Here is a 27,544-nt window from a genome sequence, read left to right on the forward strand (position 1 = left end):
CAGCAGCAGGAGCTGCTGTGCGCTGGAGACCCGGGCAAGGCCAGCAGGGAGAACTGGCTCTGAGGTAGAAGGCGGCAGCCTGCCCCCTCCACCCAGCAGGCCAGGGACTGAGCGCACACTCTAAGCATGTCTGCTTGGAACAAGTCCCCCTGCACTCCCCGGGGCTTACTCCCAGGAAAGTGTGCCTGGACTGCACCTGATCCTTCCTTGGGCAGAGCCTGCCCAAAACCCCATCCCCACCTTACAGATCAAACATGCTGCACATGAGATCCAGCGCAGGAGGCCTCCTCGGGAGTTGCACTGGTCCTAAGGTGGCTGGATGGGGTCAGGTCCACTCTGTTCCCACAGTGCCCACGTGCAAAGAAGGAAGAGGGCTGTGTCTCGTGCCCTTTTAAAAGGTCCGCTGTAGCTGCCAGACCCAGCCCCTTTCTCCTCCCCTTTGGGGAGGGACTCTCGTGTCCCGGCCAGGCCAAACAAACTCCGATCACCTTTTAATTGGGTGATCGGGATACTGCTGCAGTTGGACATCAATGAGGACGAACTGACCTGGGAGGCCCTGGAGACATTTAGAGTTCTTCCCCCACAGGAGCAGCTGCGGATGGTCAAGAAGGTGGAGATGGTCTGGCAAGAATTAACGGACATTGTGCTGACCCCCTGTTCTTCTGCACCACCCAAGAGCTTACTTCCTTCACAAGACTGTCCAACATCTTTCTCAGATGTGGCCCCCCCTCAGAGATGGTCTCTCCTGGCTGAGATCCACCAAGAGCCCCTAGCTGGGAGAGGTTTGTCCTCCCCTTTTTATGGGTGCTCTGCCTCCTCAGGGTCATCATCTGTCAATGTGGCTCGGATCCTGAGCCTATTAAATTGCCTTATAATCATATGGATTTACCATCTAAGATGTCCACTGTCAGTGGCCCTTGCCAACTGGATGTGGTGTTGGAGGAAGCAGCAGCAGAGACATTCAAATCACCTCCACCAACTAAACAACAGTCTACACCTGCTGATCTAGAGGAAGCTACAGTACAATCACCTCAGCTTTCATCAAAGGATATTCAGTTTAGTCAGCTGCTGCAGATATCTTCTACACTTGACCATACTCAATCCCTTTTAGTAACTAGAACAGCCCCAGAAGGAGCTAATCTGTCGAACAACTTGGAAGCCAAATCAAGACTGTCTGAGAACTCTATCCCAGAGTCTGGGACACAGCAACTTGTTATAAGTAACCAGAGGGGTCTATCCTCAAATCCCCTCAACTTCAATTCCATCAGATTGACCCTTACCCAACTGCTCCCAGAGCATCCCACGAGGCCAGCTGAAAATCCTATCCTGGAATATCACTGGCTGGTTTGCAAAGACACGGGGAAAAGAGCTAGACACTGTCTTAAGAGACCGAGATGTTCTTTTACTGCAGGAAACTTGGGCAATTAGACCTATCGAGTTTGAAGGGTTTTCTTCTATATCTTTGCCTGCACAGAAGAATGCAGTAAAAGGCCGCCCAGTTGGAGGCCTTGCTATATTAGTGAAACCTGCTTTCAAGTATTAGTTGTTATTTATGGCTGATAGTTGTTGCAAAAAACAAGTGATCAAGCTGAAGTTAATGCCCCAAAGCTTGACGATAATCAATGTATACATGCCTCCTTTAAAAGATAGATCTGCGACAGAAAAGCAATGGGTATATCTTAGTGGTATAATCAATGACCTGACTGGTAAATTCCCGTCTTATAAATCACTAATCGCAGAAGATCTCAACTCCAGGGTGGGGCAAAATTCTGACATCTTTTATCAGCTTTGGGATTTACCTATGGATGATATTGCCAGAGCCCTGCTTATTTGAAAGGCAATTGAAAGACAGAACAATCAATGCCGCGGGGCTGTTTCTAGCCAAATTCTGTGTTACCTTTGGCCTTATTTGGCTGAACGGCCTAGATGTATTGGGCCATAATGGAGAATTCACTCACCTCTCATCTAGAGGTGCGAGTGTCATTGATTACATTTTGGTCCCCCCTCGACTCCATCCACAGATAGCTAACTTTTGTGTTGGATACCCTCATTCTAGTGACCACCTACCTCTGATGTGTGATTTAGCTTATTTTCCAAATTGTTATCATAACACTAATATCCAGGAGGAAGCTGGCTACTCAAGCATAACAAAAAGAATTAAATGGGACCCAGATTCTAAGGATTCATTTTGTGCATTGATACAAACAAAGGAAATCCCTCAGTTGCCTACTTTGGATCAACCAGGGATTGTCTTCTTTTTTGAGGACCTAATATCCACTCTCTTGAATATATTAGTTCAGATCCCTTCACCCCGAAGAGCTGAGGGTTGGTGAGATGATTCTGCCAAGATTGATCAGATCTGCTTATATCTGAAAACTGCTGTTCGCAGCACTTATAAAAAAATTCAGAGATACTCATAGTAGACCACTGTTACACCAATATTTCAAGCTGACTGCCCCCCTGAAGGATGCTGTTAGAGTTTCAGTCCATCGCATTGCAGAAGCAAGATGGTCACTCTTAATTAATGCTGTTAGATCTAAAAATGTCAAGAGTTTTTGGCAAATAATATCAGGCTGTTTTCATAAAGAGCCAATTGGTATTACCACAATTTCTGCTAATCTGTGGGAAACACATTTTAAATCAAATTTTTTTTAAAGAATCCAAATCTATCTCTGTTGTTAAGGCACATATCCTGCCAGACCTCCCAGAATGGCCCACAGTCTCAGTGGATGAGATCATTTCAATTATTAACCAGCTGAAACATGTAAAGAAGCTGGCCCAGACACAATTCCATCAGATATCTATAAAGCAGCACCGGATTGGTGGGCCCCAATCATTGCAAATTATTTACAAGAATTAATAAATTTGGAGTAATTCCAGAATCCTGGACTAGATCAAATTTGGTCCCTATTTTCAGAAAAGGAAATAAGAACCTTCCTTCCAGTTACAGGCCGATAAGCCTTCTGGATGGATCAGACAATTGGGCAATTCACATAAAACACAATGTAGGCTTTCTTTCCAATTCAGGTTACACAGGCCAACACATATTTTGCTACCTTAAACATTACACCAATTCCTGAGTATATTTGGGGTGCTGATTCAAAAAATGGCATCCGTTTTGCCCTATTGCGTCTAGTTTTGGAGATATAGTATAGCCTCATTAGTGAATGGTTCAAGCAGCTTCCTCATGAGGAAGCCATGGTGTAGGTTTCTTCATGAGGAAGCTGCTTGAACCTTTCACTAAAGAAGCTATGCAATGTCTCCAAAACTAGACATGATAGGGCAAAATGGATGCCATTTTTGGAATAAGCACCCCAAATATACTCAGGAATTGGTGTAATGTTTAAGGAAGCAAAATTTGTGTTGGCCTGTGTAGCCTGAATTGGAAAGAAAGTCTTCATTGTGTTTTACGTGAATTGCCCAATTGTCTGATACCAGGTTTTCTTTCCATTTTGACATGCTTGATCATTATCACAGTGACGCTTGTCACTGTCACAGTGACAGTTCTCTGACTGTTCTTCATACTCAATGTTCCCTAATCTTACAACCCAGTTCACTCTAGTGTCCATACGTGTCTTCCTTCCTTACATCTCCCTGGTCCTTTTCAAAACATCCTGAGCTCAAGTCTTTAACTGAGACATACAGAAACCTGCTATTTGATTTGGCAACTCTCTTTCATGTGCTGGAGAGATGTTCGGTACGCAAAACAAACAGTCTGAATATAAAACATATCACTTCATTTGAAAAACTAGAGAAGATCTGGTGATCTTGATTCTGCATGTGGAAAACTATATGGGGTGCTCCCATGCATAAGCAGCACAGCAACCTCATATACATTAACAGATATGTTTTTTGCATGGACTACATGTCAGGTAAGTAGGAAAGGGCACAAGGATAATGCACAACTTCAGTTTCTCTTTTGTAATATCCATGGAGAAGTGAGTCTGCATGGTAGAACTGTGGACAATACTATTGAATGCTGTGCCCTTCTGTGTCCATATGTCTTTGAACTGAGCCCATCGTCTCCAAATAACCTATACTGGAACAATTCCAGATGCTTCAGTTAACCTCCTTTCTATCAAATGTGATTAGGAAATAAACTACTTAAGCTTGTTCAATGATAAGCAACACATGTGGGGGTGAAACACTGTTCTTCCTGATCTTTTAACTCATCAAAAAATTTGAGGGCTAGCTATAAGTAAAAATAGTGGTATATTAATATTCTGAATAACACTTCTAGAAACTAAAAAAGTTTAAATATGCTCACACAAAATGACAAGTGATAATGTTGCATGTCAGGTTAAGAAAGAATTTAGCTTCTTCTTGATCAGCTTCCTAAAAGCTTCTTTAACATCCTTGTTCCTCAGGCTGTAGATCAGAGGGTTGAGCATGGGGATCACCACAGTGTAGAACACGGATGCCCATTTGTCTTGGTCCAGGGAATAGACTGAAGTGGGCCGTAGATACATGAAAATCACAGTCCCATAAAATAAGGTGACCCCAGTAAAGTGAGACCCACAGGTGGAGAAAGCTTTGAGCTTCCCTGAGGCAGAGGGCATTCTTAGGATAGCCACTAAAATGAAGGCATAGGAGACAAGGATGACTGAAAGTGAGCTCATCTCTACAAAGCCAGCAAATGCAAAAAGCAGAATCTCATTGATGTGGGTGTCTGAGCAAGAGATTGCCAGGAGGGGAGGAACATCACAGAAGAAATGGTTGATGAGGTTGGAGCTGCAGAAGCGAAGGCTAAAGGTGGCCGTTGTGTGTATTATGGCATTAGTTGTGCCGGCAATGTAGGAACCAAATGACAACCACATACAGAGAGGTTTGGACATGGCAGAGGAGTAGAGCAGTGGGTTGCAGATGGCCACATATCGGTCGTAGGCCATCACTGCCAAAATGTAGCACTCAGCATCTACAAAGGCTGCAAAGAAGTAGAACTGGGCAGTGCAGCCAGAGAAGGAGATGATTCTGCTATCAGATACTAAGTCGGACAGCATTCTGGGCGCAATGGCAGAAGAGTAGCAGAGGTCACAGAAGGACAAGTGCCACAGGAAGAAATACATGGGGTTGTGAAGTTGGGGATCAAATGAGATCAGGGTGATCATGCCCAAGTTTCCCACCATGTTGACCAAATAGATGAGCAGGAACACTACGAAGAATACAATTTGCATTTGTGGGTCATCTGAGATACCCAAGAGGATGAACTCATTGACAGTAGAACTATTTCCCTCAACCATTCTCAGAATAAGACACTTTTAGCAGATGTTGGAAGATAAGGTCTCTGTGATCCCTGCAACTGAACGTCAGGGTCTTTGTCTATAAACCAGTTGCTGCAGATCCCTCTTCTCTCTCTGGACTGTCTGGAATATCTGTTAGGAAAAAAAAGAAAGAGAAAAAATGGGGGCAGAAATGAGAAGTCTCCAGCACATTTGAACAGAGTGGGGGTTTACTTCTGCGTAAACATGCAAATGATTACGTGGTTAAGTCTTCATATATATTTTTAATTCTCCCGAGTCAGCCAATTTGAGAATTCGCACACCTCTAACAAGCTTCAGATTGTCACCACCTTGGCTGGTGACATAGTAACTGAGTTACTGATGAAGGTGGAAGCTGAACTATTTAAAATCAACATTACCTCTGGTCAATTACTTTGATATTTCTATTTAGTGTTGCATATTATTCTTCAATAATTTTGGAAGGATGGTGATGCAATAAGACTTACCCAGGCTCTTGGTAGGGATTTTAGAGGATTCCAAGTCACTAATGTCTCTGCTTCATTTGCTTGGCTTCTTAAAGTTTCTTGGAGGTGAGAGGACTAAAACCCAAATGTTGAACTCCGGATCAGTAGTATTCTGATGAACCCCCTGACCTTGTGAGAGCACCTTCAGTTGCACAACTGCCTAGACAGTATTTATTAGGCACTAGGTCTTCTGCTTTAGAAAAAATGATGTCATTGTAGCAGAGTAGGAAGTACAGGCACTGAGAGCTCGTCTCCCAGTGGACTGTGCTCATTTATTCCCACGTCAGGGGATTCATGTTCTTGCATACAGTTTTTCTAAGTGAATAGTCATCCTATTCCATTTGCTCTCCACTTCTTTGTGGCATTATTTTTTCTAGTTTCAAGAACAACAAACATTGACCTCATCTGCATAGGGAATAGATGGTATCATAGAAATCAACAAGGCAAAGTTTTTTCCTTGGGCCATGTACCTGGAAAAGTCATGCTCCTAACTTTATCAGGCAACTGTTAGGCAGAAAGGGAGCCTTTGTGAACTGGGTGCCTGTATGTTGAGAGTATAGTGTAGTATTCTTTGTATGCAAATGGTCCCAGGTTCAGTCCTTGAAATCCCTGTTTAATGAATCCTAGACAGAAAGGCTGGAAATAGTGTTTGCCAGAGCTCCCAGGAAAGATTTTCCCAGTCAATGTACAGCAGTGGGCTAGACAGAAGAGAGGACAAACTATCCAGGAACCCTGTGGTTGACTCTTGCAAAATTTCTAAATCTGGCTAGAAGAGAAAGACAAACACTTGGTTGAGGCAGCCTAAGAGTCTTATGACCTGCTCACTCAGCTCACTCGTATTGGGTGCAATCCTATCCTGCCCTGGAACAGGCAAACCAAGAGCCTTGCACTGTATCCAGCACAGGATAGGAGCCCAAAGTGGCTCAGCCAGAGTTAAGAGGAAACTTTTCCCCTTACCTCTGGGTAAGATACCCTGACCCCTATGGGTCTCCTCAGACTTGAGCCACTTCCGGAGGTGGCACAAGTTTGAGAAGAGCAGAGCAGCTCCAAGCTCCCAGAGGTTGGGATCCGCCTCCCACTCCTCACCCACCCACCCCCAGGGCCGCCCACCACCCACCCTCCCCCGCCCAGGAACAACCCCCTCCCACCTCCTCCCTGCCCGCACCAGAGTCTTGCTTCGGCCGAGTTTGGCCGATGCAAGACATGGTGCCTCCATCGGTGCAGAGGTTTATGTCAGCCTCCACATGCCAGCGTGCCTCCATGCACCAGTCTTGCTGACTCACGAGGAGGTGTAAATGTGCCTTATGGCACGTTTGCAATTATCCTAGGGTTCATTTCAGATTTGCGCTGCATGTCTCTCTCTCTGGATTAGTTCCCCTATCCCACATGTAACAGATTTAGTTGTTTGGCTGAATCACAAGAAGTTCCATCTGATCCAGCACTCTGACCAGCCAAATGTTTCTGGGAAGTTCACCATCAGGGAGGGATGATGACATCCTGCAGTCCCTCCCCAGGTGGAATTTTGTTCCATAAAAGTAAAGGAATATCTTATTGCTAGTGAACCCTTAGCAAAGTTATACGAAGCAAGCAAGGATCTAAGGTGTGAGACATATGGTCAGTGTAAAAATCTCTGACACTGGCCCAGAATTAAAACCTAGATAGGAAGCAAAGTAAAAACCATAACTTCTCCTTAACAAACCAACGAAAAGAGCAATTTGGTTTTGTACATAGAAACATGTGATGTAGACAGAACATTGAACAAAAATACAGCATGAATTATGAGCAGATTCACATCTAATCTCTTGAGGCAAAGTTCCATTTTCATCCTGAATCCATGCAAGTACACAATGATTAAGGGCCCAATCCTATCCAACTTTCCAGCACTGATGCAGCCATGCCAATGGGGTGTGAGCTGCATCCTGTGGGGGTGGTGGGCAGACACGGAGGCCTCCTCAAGGTAACAAAGCATTTGTTCCCTTAACTTGGGACTGCATTGCAGCTGCATCAGCACTGGCAAGTTGAATAGAATTGGACTCCAAAACTCTTAACAGTCCAACACCATTTAGAATTGGGCTGCTATGCAGACGCATTTATGACAATTGCACATAGTTCTGCTGTTGCAAAATGTCTGCCAATAGATTGCACAGTGCCTGGAACAGAAATGGAGGGATACTTGACTTAGGTCACAATCCTGCCCTTCACTTGGGCCGATGCAAGTCCCTTGTGCCAGCCCAGGCGGGTCGCAAATGTGCCGTACAGCATGTTTGCGCCTCCTCAGGAGTAAGCCAATGCAAAGGAGTAAGCTGGCACACAAAGATGAGCTGGCACATGGAGGCTGAATCCAGCCTCTATGGCTGTTTCTGTGGCAAGCCTTCCGTTGGCCTAGCTGGGCTGACACAAGGCTCTGGGCTAGGCGGGGAGGAGGTGGGGAGAAGGTGGGGTGGGAGCTGTTCCTGGATGGGGGAGGTTGGCCAATGGGCGACCCCAGGGCGGATGGGTGGGGAGTGGGAGACAGGGCTAGAATCCAGCATATGCTGGATCCCAACCCCCGATAGGGTTGTGCAAGGTTGCGCACCTCTACCTCAGGAGGTGGCGCAAGACTGAGGAGACCTATAGGGGCCAGCGTGCCTTACCCAGAGGTAAGGGGAAATGTTTCTCCTTGCTTCTGGCTGAGCCGCTTTGGGCCCCTATCCTGCACTGGATACAGCACAAGCCTCTTGGTTTGCCTGTTCCAGGCAGGGTAGGATTGCACCCTCAGTCTGATATTCTGTCATAGTTCCCTGGCTAATTCAAAGGTTTAAAATCCTTTGTGCCTCCATCAAAGTGAGAAGTGCCATCACACAATTTGCCACTATTCAATATCAGAATAGCAGCCCAAATCAGTGCAAAAACTGGAAGTGCCTCGGGAATCTCTGTGAGGCTTTCTGAAGCCCAGTGGAGGCTTCTCTGTGCCTCCCTGTGCCTCAGAACAACTTCTGGATGTGACCAGAATATGCTTCTGGTCACATTAGGAAGGTCCTCTGAGGGTTTTCTACAGATTTACAGCCCAATCCTATCCACACTTTCCTGGGAGTAAGGCCCATTGACTCTAGTAGGACTTACTTCTGAGTAGACATGGATAGGATTGGACTGTCAATTATCTGTGGAAATTGGTATCCACAGGGGGTCCTTGAACGGATTGGGTTTGACCCATTGGGTTTGATGAAGAAAACTCTGTAATAAACAGGCCTAGCCTAGAGAGACTTTTTTTTCTATGTGGAGAGGAGAAAAACAGAGTGTCAGGGTGCCCTCCTCCCCGCCAGACCCAGACTTACCTTGCAAGGGGGCCAAGGAGACACAAGGGGAAGGCAGCTTGGCCAGGCAAGAGGGAGAGCCGCCTGGCTCAGGCAAGTATGCCCAACAACCTCCCACACCCCCAGCTTGTGGGGAGAGGTCTGCTGACAGGGCATCTCTCCTGACTGGAGTACCTGGTGTGGGGGAGAAGGTGGGAGGCCTGAAGGACCTGATCCAGTAAGAGGTCAGGGAGGAGGAAGAGACAGGGGAGGTAACACCAGGAAGAGGGGCCCTGGGCAGGGTCCCTTTTGTGCCTTCGCCAGTAAGGAAGGAGCAGGGCTGGAGAAGGAAGCAGCCTATATAACTGACACACTAGTTGGCATCCTTCAGTCTCGGAAAACTATGGTATCGCGCTCTGAATAGTGGTTCCGGAACAGTGTCCTCTCCAGTGCGCGAAGCCTGGGTAAGGTAGATATGGAGGATAGACTGTTACCCATGCAGCAAATCCCCCCTCTCCACGTCGCTGAAATGGTCCAATGGAAAGGCAGAAGCCAATACGGTTGGTTCCAGCGGCGTCACAGGAGTTGCCAGAACGTGACTGTGTTCAGCCATGAACTGCCTCAGGGACTCTGGCTCCGGATTTTGCCTCGAGGTTGACTCCTGAAGCCTTTTCCATAACTGGATGTAGCCACAAGGCAGTGGAGGTTTGGGATCAGAGTTTTCCTTCTCTCAGATGAGCTGCCTTCCCAGGCTGACGAGTCCCATCTACCCGGTGGCTGTTTAGTCGCCTCTTACAACAAGTACAGCCAAACTGAGGGCCTATTCTTATCCCCAGCCCCCAGGGGAAATAACTGACAGGAAGCCCACGATGAGGGCAGAAAGCCAGGACTGGAGAGGCAGAAGGCTGTGTCTCCAACAGCTCCTGCCAAGGACTCAGTCTCAAGGGCTATGCCAGGGTGGAGGAGCAGGGTGACAACCCCCTCCCCCTGAGCCAACCTGTGGCCTCCTGAAAGGCCCCAGACCAGGACCATCCCCAAGCAGAAGCTGCCTTCTCCTTCAGCCCACCTGACACCCCCACACAGAGAAGATGGACTCAGTTCTTCTCTGAAACCTAGTAAAAGCAAGCCTTTATAGCAATTAGCAGACAGCTGACGTTGAGAGCACAGCTGAAACATTCACTTAGCGAGAAACACTTAGGTTATGGTCAACAACAATGCAGCTTTCTCTCTGGCGCATCCGCTTTTGTCTGTCAAAGCTTTCTGTGCTTTGTACGTGCCAGATGTCTCATCACAGAAAATGGAGGCTGAAATTCCATTTTTTGCCTTTAGATTCTATGATATCTTCTATTCTCCTGCATGGATGAGAAGGTCAAAGTTCAATGTTTTGGTAACAAGAACAAATAATGCCACAGAAAACTGGAGAGCAAACTGAATAGGATGACTATCCCTCTAAAAACACTATATGCAAGAACATGCATCCCCTGCGGTGGGAATCAAAGAACACAACCCTTTGGGAGCCGAGCTCTCAGCTCCTGCACTTCTTACTGAGACATAATGACATCATTTTTTCTGAGGCAGAAAACCCAGCGCCCTATAAATAGTGCCTAGGCAGATGGGCAGCTAAAGATGCTCAGGAGTTCACTGGCATCCTGAGAATACTACTGACCTTGAGAACTACATTTGGGTTTTATTCCTGCCATTTACAGAACAGTTTAAGTAGGCAAGTAAATGAAGCAGAAGTCAGTGATTCGGAATCTGCTAAGCTCTCCACCAAGAGCTGGGTAAGTACTGTTGCATCACCAGCCCCCCCCCCCCACACTTACTTCAATGAAGGAATAAACAACCACAAACAACATTGCTGAGAAGCAGGCTCTGGATCATTGACAAATAATATCCAATGCAGTATTGGATATTATTCTTCAGTGACAAAACTAAATAGAAATTGTTGTTAATGTTAAAGTTTCCAACTTCCACCTTCATCAGTATCATAATTATGATTTAAGACAATCTGGATTGTGTTAGAGGTGTTGGAATTCTTAGAAGAAGGGTTGATGGCAGAGAATTTAAGAGAGAGATAAAGAGTGACAACACGATGCTCTGCATGTTAACTCAGAACTAAGTCCCACTCTATTCAATGGGGTTTGATCTCAGATAAGTGTGTATAGGAATGCAGTCCTTTTACAGCATAAGTAATTCTGTGGATTTTAGACTGTTGAAATAGCTAGATGCAGTATCCAATGTGATCATGATATGATGACTATAATTCTTTGGACAATTACTTTTGAACACTATTTGGAAATATCTTGATTCAGCTTGCATACAAATCAGGAAATACTACATTCTGAACCAGAATATGTGGAGAGGAAACCAGGAATTTTGGCTGAAGCTATGGTTCTAGATAAACCGAGGTGTATATATGATCATTTGTATGTTCAGAAATGCCTTTAATAGGGAAGGCCCTTGCTTGCTCTGCTTGTGAAATTGTGTGCTTGATAGTACTGCAGTTTTTGTCCCTTTGGCAGAGAAGATAAAGGTTTATCCGTCTAATATACAGGAAGACCATCTATATCAGGAATGGGAACTTGAGTCTCAGAACTTGAGCCAGAGTTGAAAAACACATTTTTTGCTTCTTCATGTACACGAGTCATGTGTGTCAATGACTTGGGCACTGACTCAGTGACTTGGGGACTGACTGACTCTGAAATGAGTCACAAATGTGAACAACTCTGACTCTGTGAGTCTGGGTGTGCTTGCTTACTTTTTTTTGCAGCATGGAAAACTTCGTGGGGCCATCATTCAGAACAGGCGAGCATCAGGGAAGTTCCAGTCAGACGAAAGGGAGAAGTTAATTTTTTAATGTCTTCTCTTTTTCTCCCTCACACCCCCCCCCCCGCATTTTTTCCTCCTCTTTCCTAACAGATGCTTTAACGGAGACAGTCAGGAAAGGAAAGGTGGCTCTGCAGCACCTGGTTTTTGGAAAAGACCCTGACATTCAGTTCCAGGGATCTCAGAGATCATAACATCCTACATCTACTCAAACTGTCTTATCATTTTCAGAGAATGGTGGATGGAAATAGTTCTACCATTACTGAGTTCATCCTCTTGGGCATCACAGATGATTCAGGAATAAAAATCATATTCTTTGTGGTGTTCCTGCTAATCTATCTAGTCAATGTGGTGGGAAACCTGGGCATGATCACCCTGATTTCAGTTGATCCCCAACTGCACAGCCCTATGTATTACTTCCTCTGGCACCTGTCCTCCTGTGACCTCTGCTACTCCTCTGCCATTGCCCCTAGAATGCTGACCGACTTAGTATCTGACAGCAGAACCATCTCCTTTCTTGGATGCACTGCCCAGCTCTATTTCTATGCAGTTTTTGTAAGTTCTGAGTGTTACATTTTGGCAGCGATGGCCTACGACCGCTATGTGGCCATCTGCAACCCACTGCTCTACTCCTCTGCCATGTCCAAATCTCTCTGTACGTGGCTGTCACTTGGATCATACATTGCCGGCACAACTAATGCCATAATACACACAACGGCCACCTTTAGCCTTCAGTTCTGCAGCTCCAACCTCATCAACCATTTCTTCTGTGATGTTCCTCCCCTCCTTGCAATCTCTTGCGTAGACACCCACATCAATGAGATTCTGCTTTTTACTTTTGGTAGTTTTGTCGAGGTGAGTTCCCTTTCAGTCATCCTTGTCTCTTATGCCTTTATCTTAGTGGCTATCCTAAGAATGCCCTCTGCCTCAGGGAAGCTTAAAGCTTTCTCCACCTGTGGGTCCCACTTCACAGGGGTCACTATATTTTATGGGACTATGATTTTCATGTATCTACGACCCACTTCAGTTTATTCTCTGAACCAAGACAAATGGGCATCTGTGTTCTACACTGTGGTGATCCCTATGCTCAACCCTCTGATCTACAGCCTGAGGAACAAGGATGTTAAAGAAGCTTTTAGGAAGCTGATCAAGAAGAAAATAAATTCTTTCTTAACCTGAGATGCAACATTATCATCACTTTGTGTGAGCATGATATTGAAACTTTTTTAATTTCTAGAACTGTTATTCAGAACATTAATGTACCACTATTTTTACTTATAGCTAGTCCTCAATTTTTTTGATGAGTTAAAAAATCAGGAAGAAAAGGAAAAACAGAATTTCACCCCCACATGTGCTGCTTATCATTGAACAAGCCAAAGCAGTGGTTTTGTTTTGGTGGTTTTGTTGAGATGAGGTCCCTTTCAGTCATCCTTGTCTTGCATGCCTTCATTTTAGTGGCTATCCTAAGAATGCCCTCTGCCTCAGGGAAGCTCAAAGACTTCTCCACCTTTGGGTCCCACTTTACGAGGGTCACAATATTTAATGGGACTATGATTTTCATGTATCAATGACCCACTTCATCTTATTCCCTGGACCAAGACAACTGCGCTTCGGTATTCTACACTGTGGTGATCCTCATGATCAATCCTCTGATCTACAGCCTGAGGAACAAGGATGTTAAAGAAGCTTTTAGGAAGCTGATCAAGATGAAGCTGAATTCTGCCTTAACTTGAGAGCAACATTATCACTTGTCACTTTTTGTCTGCATGATATTTAGAATTCTTATTTTTTTAAACTTTTTAAAATTACTTCTTTTTACTTAAAAATAACTGTCAACTATTGAATGAGTTAGAAGACCAGGAAAGAAAAACCTTCACCCCACATACGCTATTTACTATTGAACAAGCCATTTAGTTGGCAATATCTGAATCACTTGATAAAAAGGTGAGTGACTAAGGCTTCTGGAATTGTTCCAAAGTAAGTGACTTTGAGATGATGATTTCAGTTGAAAGACATGGGCAAAGAAAGGCACAGCAATCAATAGTACAGGTGTGCACCATTTAATGACAGGGATACATTCGACGATCCCTGTTGTTATGTGATTAGGTCATTAAGTGAACATACAGTCCAATCTATTGCCTTTGTTGTGTAAACGACACTCCCTGCCAGACACTAGCTGTCTGCACAGGCTACTGGAGATAGATTGCCTCTTCTGTGCATTAAGAGCCTCTCTGTTGTATAAACAGACACTCTGCTGCAGACTATGGGAGACACGATTGCCTCATTAAGAGCATCATACTTGTGCTTTGACCACTGTCATATATTTGGCTTGTTGTTAAGTGAATTATTGTTAAGCACCGCATGCCTATATTGTGCATAGGCTAACTTCTCACTTCTCCATGGAGACTGAGAAAGACAGATTAGCCACACTGCATCATCCTTGTGCCCTTTCTTGCATACACAACATGTTTTCATGGAAAAACAAGACTGCATATGTGCTGTGTCTATATATATATAAGGTTGCTGTGCTACTGTATAGGAGGACACCGTATCACTTTCCACACACAGAAGCAAGAGCAGTGCAGCAGTTCAACTTTTCCAAATACAGTGAGATGTTTTCTATTAAGATCATTTGTCCTGCACATGGAACATCTTTCCAGCATATGGAAGAGAACTGCTGGATCAAAATGCAAGTTCTCTATTTGGAAAACAATGTCATCTTCAATCACTTTTCCTGTTTCATGGGGAAAAATCATTCAAAGGAGCAATAATTCAAGACATCTATGAGCTTCTCAGTGCTTTGTGATTTAAGATGCTTCCATTGTTCAATTTGTGTGTTGTGTGATGCCTTTCAGGTATCCCAATCCTACCTAACACCACCTGGAACTGATTTAGTCACACCAATCGGGCATGGGCTGCATCCCATGGTTTATTTTTCTGTCCTAGATGTCCCATTGAGGTAAGGGAGCATTTATCCCTTGCCTATGGGCAAGCCTTCATGGCACTGATGGGTGATGCAGAGCCAGCTCAGAGTAAAAAATAGAATCCCCCCCCCCCCAATATTTACACTGGGTATTTAAAGGTCAAGGAGCACCACCTGAGGCCATGCCTTTGCCCCGGGGGCACAGTGCTGGGGAGGTCCACCACTGCTCCAGTGCACATTCCTCCTTGTACTGGCACCAGCAGGATGGTACAGGCCTTCCTGCCAGCACCACTAACTTCTGCATCATTGCAACATGCTTTACAACACATTTGTGACAGTGCATGCCAGTGTAATGGTTGCTGTATCAGTGCAGGGTAAGTTTGGGATTGTGCCATGAGCTGTCTAAAAGTGCTCACAGTCACACACAATCACAAGACTCCCTTGATATGAAACTTGTCTCTGCCAAGCACTCATAGTGGCCATAGGCAGGCTGCTCCTTCTCAGCCTCTCAACTAGGACAGACGTTCTCAAACTTTTTTTTCTTTTTGGAAAAAGGAAGGAGCTTTTTTTCTAAGGAGCTTCTATGGCTCCTTAGAAGCTCAAGTTCCAGGGCCCCCCGTCAAAGAAGGATGCAACACTGATAAACATAAAACCATGTATTATTGAATAGCAAGTCTGTGGCCCTTTTCAAATGTGCCAGGGCTCCCCAAGGGGCCATATGGCCCCCGTTGAAAATGGCTGAGCTAGGAGGTCCAACATAGGACTTGGCTAGTTCTGGAGCTGATACTTGAGCAGTCTTTGGGAGTATCTGTATCCCTGTAGCAGTTCTTTTCATCTGATCTTCCAGAATTTGCCCTAGCCAAAGCTGTCGGTTTTGTTCAGTTTGATAGCTACGTTTTTGATCCTCCTCATGCGTTACATGCCAAGTGTTGGCAAACTTTTCAGATAAGGATAATTTGGTTCTCATTTACTTTGCTGTGTAATTATTAGACAACTGTTTTTATATTATAGGGATGTGCCTTGGGCTGGAGACACTTGGGAATACGTCCCAAATCTCTTTAGTAGATCTTCCCGTGGTAGATCTTTGTCTTCTTTTTCATTGTTTAGGAGACAGCATGTTGATGTCACTATTTGCTGCAAATGCAGAGAGCTCCATTCTGAATCAACTGGAGTTGGAATAAACCTGAATTTCCCCCCCTCCACACACAAAACAGCAAGGATTTCGCTATTGCTTTCACAACGAAGCATCCCGCTCTGCAATCAGAATTCAGTTCAAAAGAAACAGAATGTTTAGAAAATGTAAAAGGTGCAACTGAGCAAATAGGAAGAAAGTAAGTTCAGGAGGCTTCTAAGTCTACAGATTGTGAGAACCCCTTTGTGGTTATAATGGAACAAGGTCACAGTTGCTTGAATTATTATTTATGGGAACATGTTTTAGTCATAGCTATGAAAGCAACTTCAGGACAAGCTTTTTCAAAATAAATTAAGGGTGCAATCCTAACCAACTTTCCAGCACTGACATAGCTGTGCCAGTGGGGCGTGCACTGCATCCTGCAGTGAGGAGACCATCAAGGAGGTCTCCTCAAGGTAAGGCCATGTTTGTCACCTTGGCTTGGGTCTGCTTTGCAGCTAGGTCAGTGCTGGAAAGTTGGTTAGGATTGCGCCCTAAGAAAATGAATAATCTGAGGAGCTATTTGGATCTTCCAGGAAGCACTGACTAAAGCTTTGCTGATATATCCAGGCATGATAGTGTACGACAGCAGGTCAAATAAACTCCTCAGCAGCAGAAGCTGTAGGCATTCATATTTGTAAAGTTCTTATGTAAGAGAACTCTTTCCACAGTTCTTGTCTGTGAGGGGCCATGCTTGCATGTTGCAGAGAATTGGTTGGGGCCATGTCTGAGGAGTCAGGGTCCATTCATGCAGGGCACAGGCTAGGCTCACTGGGATACACAGGTGCTGCTTATGAACTGTGAATGCCCCCAAGAATGCAGTGAACATTACCCTATGGTTATAAATGGGAAAAGGAGTGTAGCTAGTGGGAGGAAAGCTGTTTTGGAAAGAAAATTGCACACCTGATCTGTGATCTAGCTAGGAAGGGAAAAAGCCAGAGTGTCCAAATGCAATTGGACAATTGATAAGAACATAAGAACATAAGAACAGCCCCACTGGATCAGGCCATAGGCCCATCTAGTCCAGCTTCCTGTATCTCACAGCGGCCCACCAAATGCCCCAGGGAGCACACCAGATAACAAGAGACCTCATCCTGGTGCTCTCCCCTACATCTGGCATTCTGACTTAACCCATTCCTAAAATCAGGAGGTTGCGCATACACATCATGGCTTGTACCCCGTAATGGATTTTTCCTCCAGAAACTCATCCAATCCCCTTTTAAAGGCGTCTAGGCTAGACGCCAGCACCACATCCTGTGGCAAGGAGTTCCACAGACCGACCACGCGCTGAGTAAAGAAATATTTTCTTTTGTCTGTCCTAACCCGCCCAACACTCAATTTTAGTGGATGTCCCCTGGTTCTGGTATTATGTGAGAGTGTAAAGAGCATCTCCCTATCCACTCTGTCCATCCCCTGCATAATTTTGTATGTCTCAATCATGTCCCCCCTCAAGCGTCTCTTTTCTAGGCTGAAGAGGCCCAAACGCCGTAGCCTTTCCTCATAAGGAAGGTGCCCCAGCCCAGTAATCATCTTAGTCGCTCTCTTTTGCACCTTTTCCATTTCCACTATGTCTTTTTTGAGATGCGGCGACCAGAACTGGACACAATACTGATATTCTTAATAGATGGTGATTGGTGAAGTGGCAAACTGGTGTTAGGCTGTGCTGAGAATAAAGGATACTCTCCTTCTCTACGTAGTTGCTTTTTCTATTTGATCCCTTTTGTTGGCTTGATCATGGGAATAAGCCAAAGAGTTGATCAGAGGGGAAGGATGATTATCTCTTACCCCATTGCCCTTCCACATCTGGTTACAGACTCGGTAGCCCGATCCTATGAGCTGACCTATGACAGCAGGAGAGAGTCCTGCAGTCATAAAATGTTTATGGCAGTGTGTGTGGTGTACCTCTGGTGGCCATTTTCAAATTGTTGCTGCGAAGCAGCAGTAGTGGCAGCATCATCATCAGAGGCCTGCTACCATGGCTGGCAGCCTGCACAAAAACAGGTAAGCTGGTGCAGGGGAGGTGTAACAGGTGAAGTGTAAGGAGGTGTAACACGAGGAGTGGAGTGTGGATTGGGGCAGGGTGTCTGGATGTCATAACTGCAAAAGAGGGCAAGGCATCCCAAAATATAGGACATCCAATTTGCTATAGGAAGAGTGTTCTTCTGCTGATTGCTTGCTTATTAGAACACACACATCCCCATCCAAGAAGAGAAGCAAACTGCCATGTTCAGCTTGGAGCTTTTTATTTTTTTTTAATGAATTCACAGTCACATGGTAGATCTTTATTCTGCTCAATCCTATCCCCTGCCAGACCATAACATCCAGCTCAGCTGTCTATAACACACACTGTGTGCTGCATGCTGTGAGGTGGAGCAACCAGACAGAGGTAAAAAATTTTCTTACTTGCCTCCCTCATAGACCACTTGGCCCCCAATGGATCTCCTCCAACCTATGTCATTGCCAGCTATTTTGCTTGTGTAGATCCAAGGAAATGGGCATTTGGGAGCTGAGAAAGTGGGATAGGATCTCAGCTAGAATGGTTGCCAGTGGGATCTTTCCCCTCCTGCTTTCAAACTGCCCCCAGCCCAGCCTGCTTCGACCCCAAACCATTCCCTGTCCTCCCCCATTTTGCCTTCCACTGACCTATTCACTTTGCTAGTGCTTCTGTGAGCACAACAGTGGCATGGCTTTTGCTCCAGCATTTCACTCTGGGGTTTACAGTGGCAGATAATGAGGTCTGCCACCATAGGATTGGGCTGCTAGTCTGCACCCAGCAGCATTCATGGTGCTCCCAACTTCAGTAGTGCCTGTACAAAGGTTCTTTTGAGAAGTTTGGATTTGTTCCACAGTGATGTGCCTCAGTGAGGTGAATTCATGAATCCTGATAGGCTTTTGGTCAAAGCCAACAGCCCTAAATCATGACTCTATGCCACTTGGGATTCCATGTTAATTATAGTTACGTCCCCGGGTCTTGAATCACTCTTCTGTCCAGTTGGTAACCTTCACGTGCCTTACAGATAGGTCTCCTTCTTGAAGCTCTTAGTCAAGTTTATGATGCAGCCACTGGACGCACTGTGGATGACAGAAATCCCTCATGTGAAATTTGAGACTTTTTACTGTATACAGGTGCCACCTTTTTTATTTTTCTGAAAAAAAAAACCCTACCCATGGTTTTGGAAGGCAAAAACTGTATCATTGTTCAGGTCCTAGGAAATCATGCCATTGGTAGTGATAGTGTTGTAAATGCAGACTACATTTCCCCTCACTGTGCAGGCAGCATCAACTGTACTAAAGTTAGTTCTGACTAATCCGACTTCACTGTGCTTTCATCCCTCCATGAGATTGGATTTAGTGAAGGAATTGAGCCATTATAGTTATAACCTAATTATTCACAGATTTTTCACCAGCAGTTTTAGCCCAAGACGATGAAAAGGGCCCTTAAAGGAAAAAAGTTGTTTAACAATGACCTTGTTAATGCGGAAGAGGGTAGCCGGCAGACAATCAATCTCTCTCTCTCTCTCTCTTTCTCTCTCCTGGCGCTTAGAACAGCTTCACTCCAAGGAAAGCGACTCCTCCCTTCCCCCTGAGCATGTGAAAGAATGTAAGTGATTATCACCTCCTCTTTGCACTCTTTCCCTGCACAGTGTTCCTGGTGGAGGGAGGGTTTACTGCCTTGAAGTGAAGCCTTTCTAAGCATCTGGAGAGAGAATGATTGCCTACCTAAAGCCTCTGTTGTGCATTACAAAGGTAAGTCAATCATTGCGTAAAGAGACATTGTTTTTTAAAAAGAAATTTCCTTTAACAGGATTTTTGGCATCATACGGATTCTGGAAACAGAGGCCTTGTGGATACCAAGACTCAACCTGTATGACTTTTCAGATGATAGCTGTGTGCCACTTAACTACAGGGATACATTCTCCGATCCCTGTTGTTATGCTGTTAGGTCATTAAGCAAACATTTAGCCCAATCTAGCGCCTCAGCTTCCTGCCATACACTAGCCAGCTGCACAGGTTACTGGAAACAGAGTTCCTCTTTGTTGAATTAAGAGCCTCTTTGTTGTGTAAACAGACATTCTGCTGCAGGCTATGGGAGACCTGATCACCTCATTAAGAGCCTAAGAGCTGAAGGTTGTGAAGCAGCACACACCTGTACTATCTTAGATGTTAAAAGCAGGGTCAGCACTGACTTGGTTCATCTGATCTCCACAGTTTGACAGTGCTGCCAATGGAAAACAACACACAGGTGACTGAGTTCATCCTCACAGGATTAACAGAACTTCCACAATTCCAGATGGCCCTCTTTGTGACATTCCTTGCTATTTATACCATCACTCTGGTAGGGAATTTAGGCATGATCATCATAATCCAATTCAGTCCCCAGCTCCACACTCCAATGTACTTTTTCCTCAGCAACTTGTCCATCCTGGACATCTGTTACTCATCGTCTGTCACCCCCAAGTTTCTAGCCGACTTCTTAAAAAGGAAGAAGACTATTTCTTTTGTTGGTTGTTTCACTCAATTTTACTTTTATAGTGCATTTGCCACCACTGAGTGCTACCTCCTGGCTATGATGGCCTATGATCGTTATGTGGCTATATGTAAACCTCTGCTATATTTTGTCACCATGTCCCAAAGAAAGCGCTTTCAGCTCATAGCTGTGTCCTATGGTGCTGGGATGATAAATGCCTTGGTGCACACTGTTGCTGCATCTAGACTCTCCTTCTGTGGCCCCAATGTCATTAATAATTTCTACTGTGAGGGCCCTCCACTCTTTGCCCTTTCTTGTTCCGACATCAGTCTCAATGATGTGTTGATGTTTGTGTTTGTTGGCTTCAATATGATAGCAACTAATCTGACCATTCTCATCTCATATGGATATATCCTCATCACCATTTTAAAGTTCCGCTCAGCCAGGAGCCGGCAGAAAGCCTTTTCCACGTGCACTTCCCACCTCATGGTCATCACCACTTTCTATGGATCTGCGAGTTTCATGTATGCACGACCCAGCTCCAGGAACTCCCAAAACCTAGACAAAATGGCCTCTGTGTTATATACAGTGGTGACTCCCATGCTGAACCCCTTGATCTACAGTCTAAGGAACCAGGAGGTAAGAGGTGCCTTCAGAAAACTTCTAGGGGGAAAAATTGTGTTACAGCACTTATGAAGACCACTATTTCTGGATACTTGCTTTCCTTCCATCTTTTTGTAGAGGTTATATTTTCCCAGAAAACAGAAGACACAACTCCATTTATAAGCAGCTCAAAGTGTTCAAAGACACAGTTCAAATTGTTCTGTGTCATAAATTGTGAATAGGAGCTGCTCTGCTGTGTAAATAATTGTTGCCAGTTCCTACATCTACTATAGTATCTTTAGTTCCATCTTCAGATTTCAAATCCTTTGAAGAAATGTATTGGCTCTAACCTGTTGTTTCTGAGCTTGATGTAAGGTACCAACCTGAGATGCTCGATGAAGAAGAAAATACCCAGTCAGAGGGGGACATCGTCTGAAATCTTTCTCAGCATAAAATTGACAGCAATTGACCTAAGCCACAATAGAAACCATGGACTCTGCCTGCCCATTCTTCTATGGATACAACATAGTGAACCTACCCATCATACTGGGCACAGCTTCATTCTACCTACTGGGGAAGAAACAAGACACATGCTGGGATACTGCAATTGTTGTGGAAGGAACAGAGCAGAGAAGACCTATGGTTATTATAGGAAAATGGGAGCAATCGGAGAGTTTTGCGCTCCTCTCTCTACATGCTAAATGTTAAGCTTTTATGCCAGCAGCAAGAGGAATGAGGAATAGGAATGGCCAGGGCTAAGCCTGTGTGGCAAGACCAAGACTGAAACCATGGCAGGGCAAGACCTACTCCTTAAAGAGGGCCCAGCTGAGTCTGAACACTCTGTCCTTATGGTCTGACCCAAGGCACTAGTGAAGTTTCATCTAGTGCCCCTGAGGAGCCCAAGTGAAAACAACTATTGGAGTTCCCACAAAGATATGCGTGTGAGAGTGTGACCACTCTTTTGTCCAGAAGCCTCCATTTTAGGAGAAGACAGTCAATAAAATGCTTACTTAGAACTCATCAGGACTAGTCTGATTCCTTCCCTTTGCAACCCTGATCATGTCATTTCCCACTCCCTTTGACATGGACCTGTCCTCTTGGGATGAGATGGAAGGGTGAATGCAGCATCCTCATGATAAATGTTCTCTGTTCTTGCATTTGTACCCTTCCCTACCACTTTATATGCCAATCCATTGAGTAGTGATGTAGGTTATTGCATTCAATTCCTGCACAGGTAACAAATTTCCCCTGTGTACACAATTCATGACTTATTGAAAGCACATTTAGGAATACTACTCCCAAGGAGGCCAGAAGCCAGTTCACACTCTGTGAACGAAATGTCTCATGTATATGGAAAATGAGATAAAAGGGCATAACAATATTTTATATAGTATTTTGGTGTGACTTCATTGAAGAAAGGGATGTAATCTAAATCCAACAAATAAGTTTTTAAAAAGGAAAGAAAATGAGTTATGCAGTGAGAAACACATATATGTTTACCTTTAGCAACAGGAATCTCAGTACATTCAGATGTATTTGAAGTTTTAGGATGGGAAAGAAAATACAAAGCTAGTTTTCCAATATGCAGAATGTCAACATTTCTCTTTCTTGTGCTTTACATTTACCACTGGTAAACCTTTCCGATAACTGGGATCTGGCTCACTTGAATGTCACTGTGTACTGAATACAAGTGTTGAAGAAATGCAGAGTCCATTTCTGATGTGATCCTGTGATACTCATTTTTAATCATTTTATTTGGTTAGTTATTGAGTTGAATTATGTGTTATCAATTGTATTTCCATGGGCTATTGGTTTGGTTTTGTAGAACTGAAGTTAAAAGCGTCCCCCTGAGAAACCTGGAAAACCTGATCTTCCCACATTCCAAAGCAAATGCTGAGCAAAAGAGATATGAAATCCTGTGTAGGCTCAAGAATAGGGCCCCTTCCTCAGGAATGCAAAAGTGAGTTCTCAGGAAAGGAGGAATTCGATGATCTATAAGAGGATGCTGTATTCTTGAATATGCATGGATTACTCTGTTGAATATGTGTATCTACCCCTCCTTTACTCAGATAATCAATGTACTATTTCAGGTTCTGATTGGTCCAAATGTAAAATCTTACCTTAGTTGGCATGAAGCCAAATCTCTCTGAATTAATGTATATGTAAAAAATTGGGTGTGAATGAAGTATACAATTTTGAATTATTTTGTCCTATGCTCCTGTTTACTCTTCATGCCTGGCTCAAAGCACAGTTCTGTCTGTGTCTACTCAGAGGAAAGTCCTATCATAGTCAACAGGGCTTGCTCCTGCGTAGGTGGATCAGAAATGTTGAGTAACTGGCAACAAAACAGCTGTTTTAATAAAATAGGAAACTCCTGAAACAAATGCAGCCTAGCCTGATGATTTTTCACTTAGCTGGGAAAAAAACCTGAAGGAAAGTTTTTAATTTTCTCTCACACAAATCTATGTACCTGGGTCTGAGACACTTCAGGGAGAAAATCCCTGAGCCAACATTTTGCTCAGGAGAACAGTACTCATCACCTATATTGTTCCTAAGGCATAACTCTTTATAGAAATGGCAAAAATCTCCTGGGTCATCTGGTGTTGATATAAGACCGACTTCCCCCACACCACTACAAAGAGTCATAAGGATATAGCCATTGAGCTGTCAGAATAAAGTGTGAAGAAATTAGAATGGTCAGAAATGCCACTGACACAACTGAGGTAAATGAAATGGGGTAAGCTCAGATGCATTTTTAAGAGATATGAGAAGACCGTTATGGTATTCATATGACCGATATAGGTGCTTCTTGTTACTACTTGCTGGAGCACATTAGAATCACAAATATCACAGAAGGAGCAGCTCTGTGAAATGCTTTTTACTGATGTTTTTATGTTAAGGAAAGAACTAAGGAGAAGAAATGACTGTTCGTCTTCACAGAAACGCTGACCAAATGTCTGCGTGTATGTCATGAATGATGACACACAACAATACCAACTGTAAATCATTCTAGTAGATGAGAAGATGATTGTTGTACACTGATAGTCTGGTAAGGAGGCATGTTACAAACCCCTTGCAGGTTGCAAATAATTCTGGGGACCCACATCCAGGGCACAAGCCAGGCTTGATGAATTGTCCAGAGGTGCATGAGATCCTGTTTTGCCTTCCAAGCAGATTTTGGCCTTTCCCCCCCAACACTGGGCTTTTTGGACTTGTGCCAGTGATTTTGCCAGCACAGATCAAAGTAGCACGATAGGCAGACTGTGGCTCGACATGGAGTAAGGGAACAAATGTTCCTTTACTGCCAGCCTGCCCCTAAACAGTGCTGGATATGGTGTGGACTGTGTGGTCCCTCTGTATCAGCTCTGGACAAGATGGGACTTCCCATCACCATGTGAACTTCACAAACAGATTGGCCATCAGTACTGAGGGGATGAGCAAGTCTGTCAGTGCTGCTTTCTCTTAACATAGTCTTGACAGGATACTCAGAGAGTTAGAGATAACGGCCTTGTTGAACCAGGCACAAAACCATTGGCACAAAAATTTTGGCCTTTGAACTCTTCAGGTGACTTAATTGGCAAATTAGAGAGTAAGAGATGATGGCACATTTGAAGTCGATGGCATGTTTCTCATGGACACTCTACTATTCTCCCATCTCACTTTGCTTTGAGATAATGTTCCAGAGATAGATTTAGTCTTGGTAGTGATTTATATCACTGTCAAATGTTAAATATTTCAATTGTTAAAAGTAGGGTCAACACTGATGATTCTGTTTTTCTGATCTCTACAGTGTTGCAACGATGCCAAAGGAAAACTACACTCAGGTGACCGAGTTCATATTAACAGGGTTGACAGACCATCCACAGCTCCAGATCATCCTCTTTGTGCTGTTCCTTGCAATTCATGCCATCACCTTGGTGAGAAACCTAGGCATGATACTCTTAATCGTGTCTAGTCCCCAACTTCACACCCCCCATGTACTTTTTCCTCAGTAACCTGTCTGTCTTAGACATCTGTTATTCATCTTCTGTCACACCATAGTTCCTAACTGATTTCTTTAGAAAGAAGAAGACTATTGCATTTGTTGGTTGTTTCTCTCAACTCTGCTTTTATATTACAGGTGCCACTACTGAGTGTTACTGATGACTATGCTCTCTGTCCTCCCCAGTGTTACAATGACGCCAAGGGAAAACAACACTCAAGTGACTGAGTTCGTACTCACAGGACTGACAGACAGTCTTCAGCTCCAGATCATCCTCTTTGTGCTGTTCCTTATTGTTTATGTTGTCACCCTAGTAGGGAACTTGGGTATGATAGTCCTAATCTGGTGCAGTCCCCAACTCCACACCCCCATGTACTTTTTCCTCAGCAGCCTGTCTGTCTTAGACATCAGCTATTCATCATCTGTTACACCAAAGTTCCTAACTGATTTCTTTAGAAAGAAGAAGACCATTTCTTTTGCTGGTTGTTTCACTCAACTCTACTTTTATGCTATAGGTGCCACTACTGAGTGTTTCCTCCTGGCTGTGATGGCCTATGACCGCTATGTGGCTATTTGTAACCCACTGCTTTATTTAGTTACCATGTCCCGAAGGCGGTGTATCCAGCTAGTAGCTCTTTCGTACTTTGCTGGGACTATAAATGCCTTGATACACACAGTAGCTGCAGCTAGACTATCCTATTGTGGCCCAAACATCATTAATAATTTTTACTGTGAAGGTCCTCCTCTCTATGCTCTTTCTTGCTCTGACATCTTTCTCAATTATATCTTGATATTTGTGTTTGTGGGCTTCAATATGATCTCAACTATTCTGACTGTCCTTACCTCTTACACCTACATCCTGGTCACAATTCTAAAGATCCACTCTGCCAAAAGCCGGCAGAAGGCCTTCTCTACTTGCACCTCCCACTTGACGGCTATCTCCATTTTCTATGGATGTAGTGGCTTCATGTATGCACGACCCAGCTCTAAGGGGACTCGCAGTGTAGACAAAATTGCCTCTCTATTCTACATAGTGGTGACTCCCATGTTGAACCCCTTGATCTACAGTCTGAGGAACCAAGAGGTAAAGGATGCCCTCAGAAAAGTCCTGAAAAGATAAGCAGTTTTCTAGCTTTAGTTGACATTCCTGTTTGGGGAAAACTCCTTTTCCTCCATCTTTTGTACACACCATCAGTTCAAAACAACCTTGATAGAGCAAAACTGAAATCATTCTGTGTAATCACATGTGAATAAAGTCTATGCTGTTTTGTAAAGAATTGTATTATTCTTTAGTTGTATTGTGCCAAAAATTCAAGGTCAGCCTTAGATTTTCAGATTGATTCATTTCTCTGCATAATTTCTCTGCATTTATTCCACATCTGTAGGGGTTTATGGGACTTTTTGGGAGTGCTACCTTTAAGCTTGTTCCATTTTGTCTCTGGATAATGAGCTTATCTGAAAATATGTAGAACTGCATGCAATACTTTGTTAAAGTTGCACCTACAGAAATTGATCCTTAAAACCACCAAGGTTTTTTGTTTTGGGTTTTTCAGCACTGAAAATAGGTTTACCAGTGCAAATAGTGGAGTGGTTTGGACAAACCTCTCTTCTACAAAATGAAAGAAAAATGCTTAGAATCACCCTGATATAAATAGAGGACCAGTATGCCCAAGGGATTCTAAGAATTGACCCCCAAAGGAGGGTATCAAGTCCTCAAAATGATGCCCAGAGTCTTTATCATGTTCAACACATTTCAAATTGCCATCTTCTCCAGGAGCAAAAAGGTCTGATTAAAGCAGATCACTTGAAGAAAGCAGTGGTATCACAAGGCGGAGGCAATGGAGGTGGGCCAACTCACATGTGAGGCCTGCCAGTGGGTGACACAACACCACCCAAGTCTCCCTTCAACTATTTTTGGGCCACTTCAGGCCCAGCAGCCATATTCTCTCACTTTTGATCATGTTTTTAATGCTCACCTGCAAAAGTGTTCTGCGGCTGGGCCCAAAACAGCCTGAAAATCGCCAAAGGGAGGCAGGCTTTTTGCATATAAACCAATGCAAGAGATGGGAATGTCAGAGGTGACATAATTATGTCATTAAGGGCGCAATCCAGAGGCACCCTTGGGCCAGTGCAAGTCCCTTGTGCCAGCTCAAGAGGATTGCAAATGTGCCATAAGACACGTTTGTGCCTCTTTGGGAGTTGGCAAGGCCAGTGTGCAGAGGCGTGCCAGCCTGCGGACGCTGACTTCCGCCTCTGCGTCAATGGAGGCAGTGAGCCTTGCGTCGTCCCAGCTGGACCAACGCAAGGCTCTGGGGTGGGTGGGGAGGAGGCAGGAGGGAGGCATTCTGGGGCAGGGGGAGGGTGGGCTGTGGGCAGCTCTGGGGGCAGGCGGGTGGGGAATGGGAAACGGGATTGGGATCCAGCAGTTATGCTGGATCCCAACCCCTGTTCCCAGGGAGTTCAGAGCGGCTTCAAGCGCAAGTCTCTTGGCTTGCCTGTTCCAGCGCAGGGTAGGATTGTGCCCTAAGTCCTCCCTGAACTTCTTGTATGCCACTA

General features: G+C 44.5%; 4 protein-coding genes across 4 annotated transcripts; 3 read left to right on the forward strand and 1 right to left on the reverse strand.

Annotated features, from left to right (window-relative positions):
- Positions 1-4,295: 4,295 nt before the first annotated feature.
- LOC136636390 (olfactory receptor 5AR1-like) lies at positions 4,296-5,240 on the reverse strand. The gene has a single exon (XM_066611428.1). The coding sequence runs from the start codon at positions 5,238-5,240 to the stop codon at positions 4,296-4,298; it is 945 nt and encodes a 314-aa protein (XP_066467525.1).
- Positions 5,241-12,075: 6,835 nt separating this feature from the next.
- LOC136636391 (olfactory receptor 5AR1-like) lies at positions 12,076-13,020 on the forward strand. Its single transcript, XM_066611431.1, has one exon. The coding sequence runs from the start codon at positions 12,076-12,078 to the stop codon at positions 13,018-13,020; it is 945 nt and encodes a 314-aa protein (XP_066467528.1).
- A 7,140-nt stretch (positions 13,021-20,160) lies between these two features.
- LOC136644446 (olfactory receptor 5AP2-like) lies at positions 20,161-21,099 on the forward strand. Its single transcript, XM_066620342.1, has one exon. The coding sequence runs from the start codon at positions 20,161-20,163 to the stop codon at positions 21,097-21,099; it is 939 nt and encodes a 312-aa protein (XP_066476439.1).
- Positions 21,100-25,181: 4,082 nt separating this feature from the next.
- LOC136661079 (olfactory receptor 5AP2-like) lies at positions 25,182-26,108 on the forward strand. The gene has a single exon (XM_066638102.1). The coding sequence runs from the start codon at positions 25,182-25,184 to the stop codon at positions 26,106-26,108; it is 927 nt and encodes a 308-aa protein (XP_066494199.1).
- The last annotated feature ends 1,436 nt before the right edge of the window (positions 26,109-27,544 follow it).

The sequence above is a fragment of the Tiliqua scincoides genome, chromosome 1, assembly GCF_035046505.1.
Source record: "Tiliqua scincoides isolate rTilSci1 chromosome 1, rTilSci1.hap2, whole genome shotgun sequence".
NCBI classification, from domain to species: domain Eukaryota; kingdom Metazoa; phylum Chordata; class Lepidosauria; order Squamata; family Scincidae; genus Tiliqua; species Tiliqua scincoides.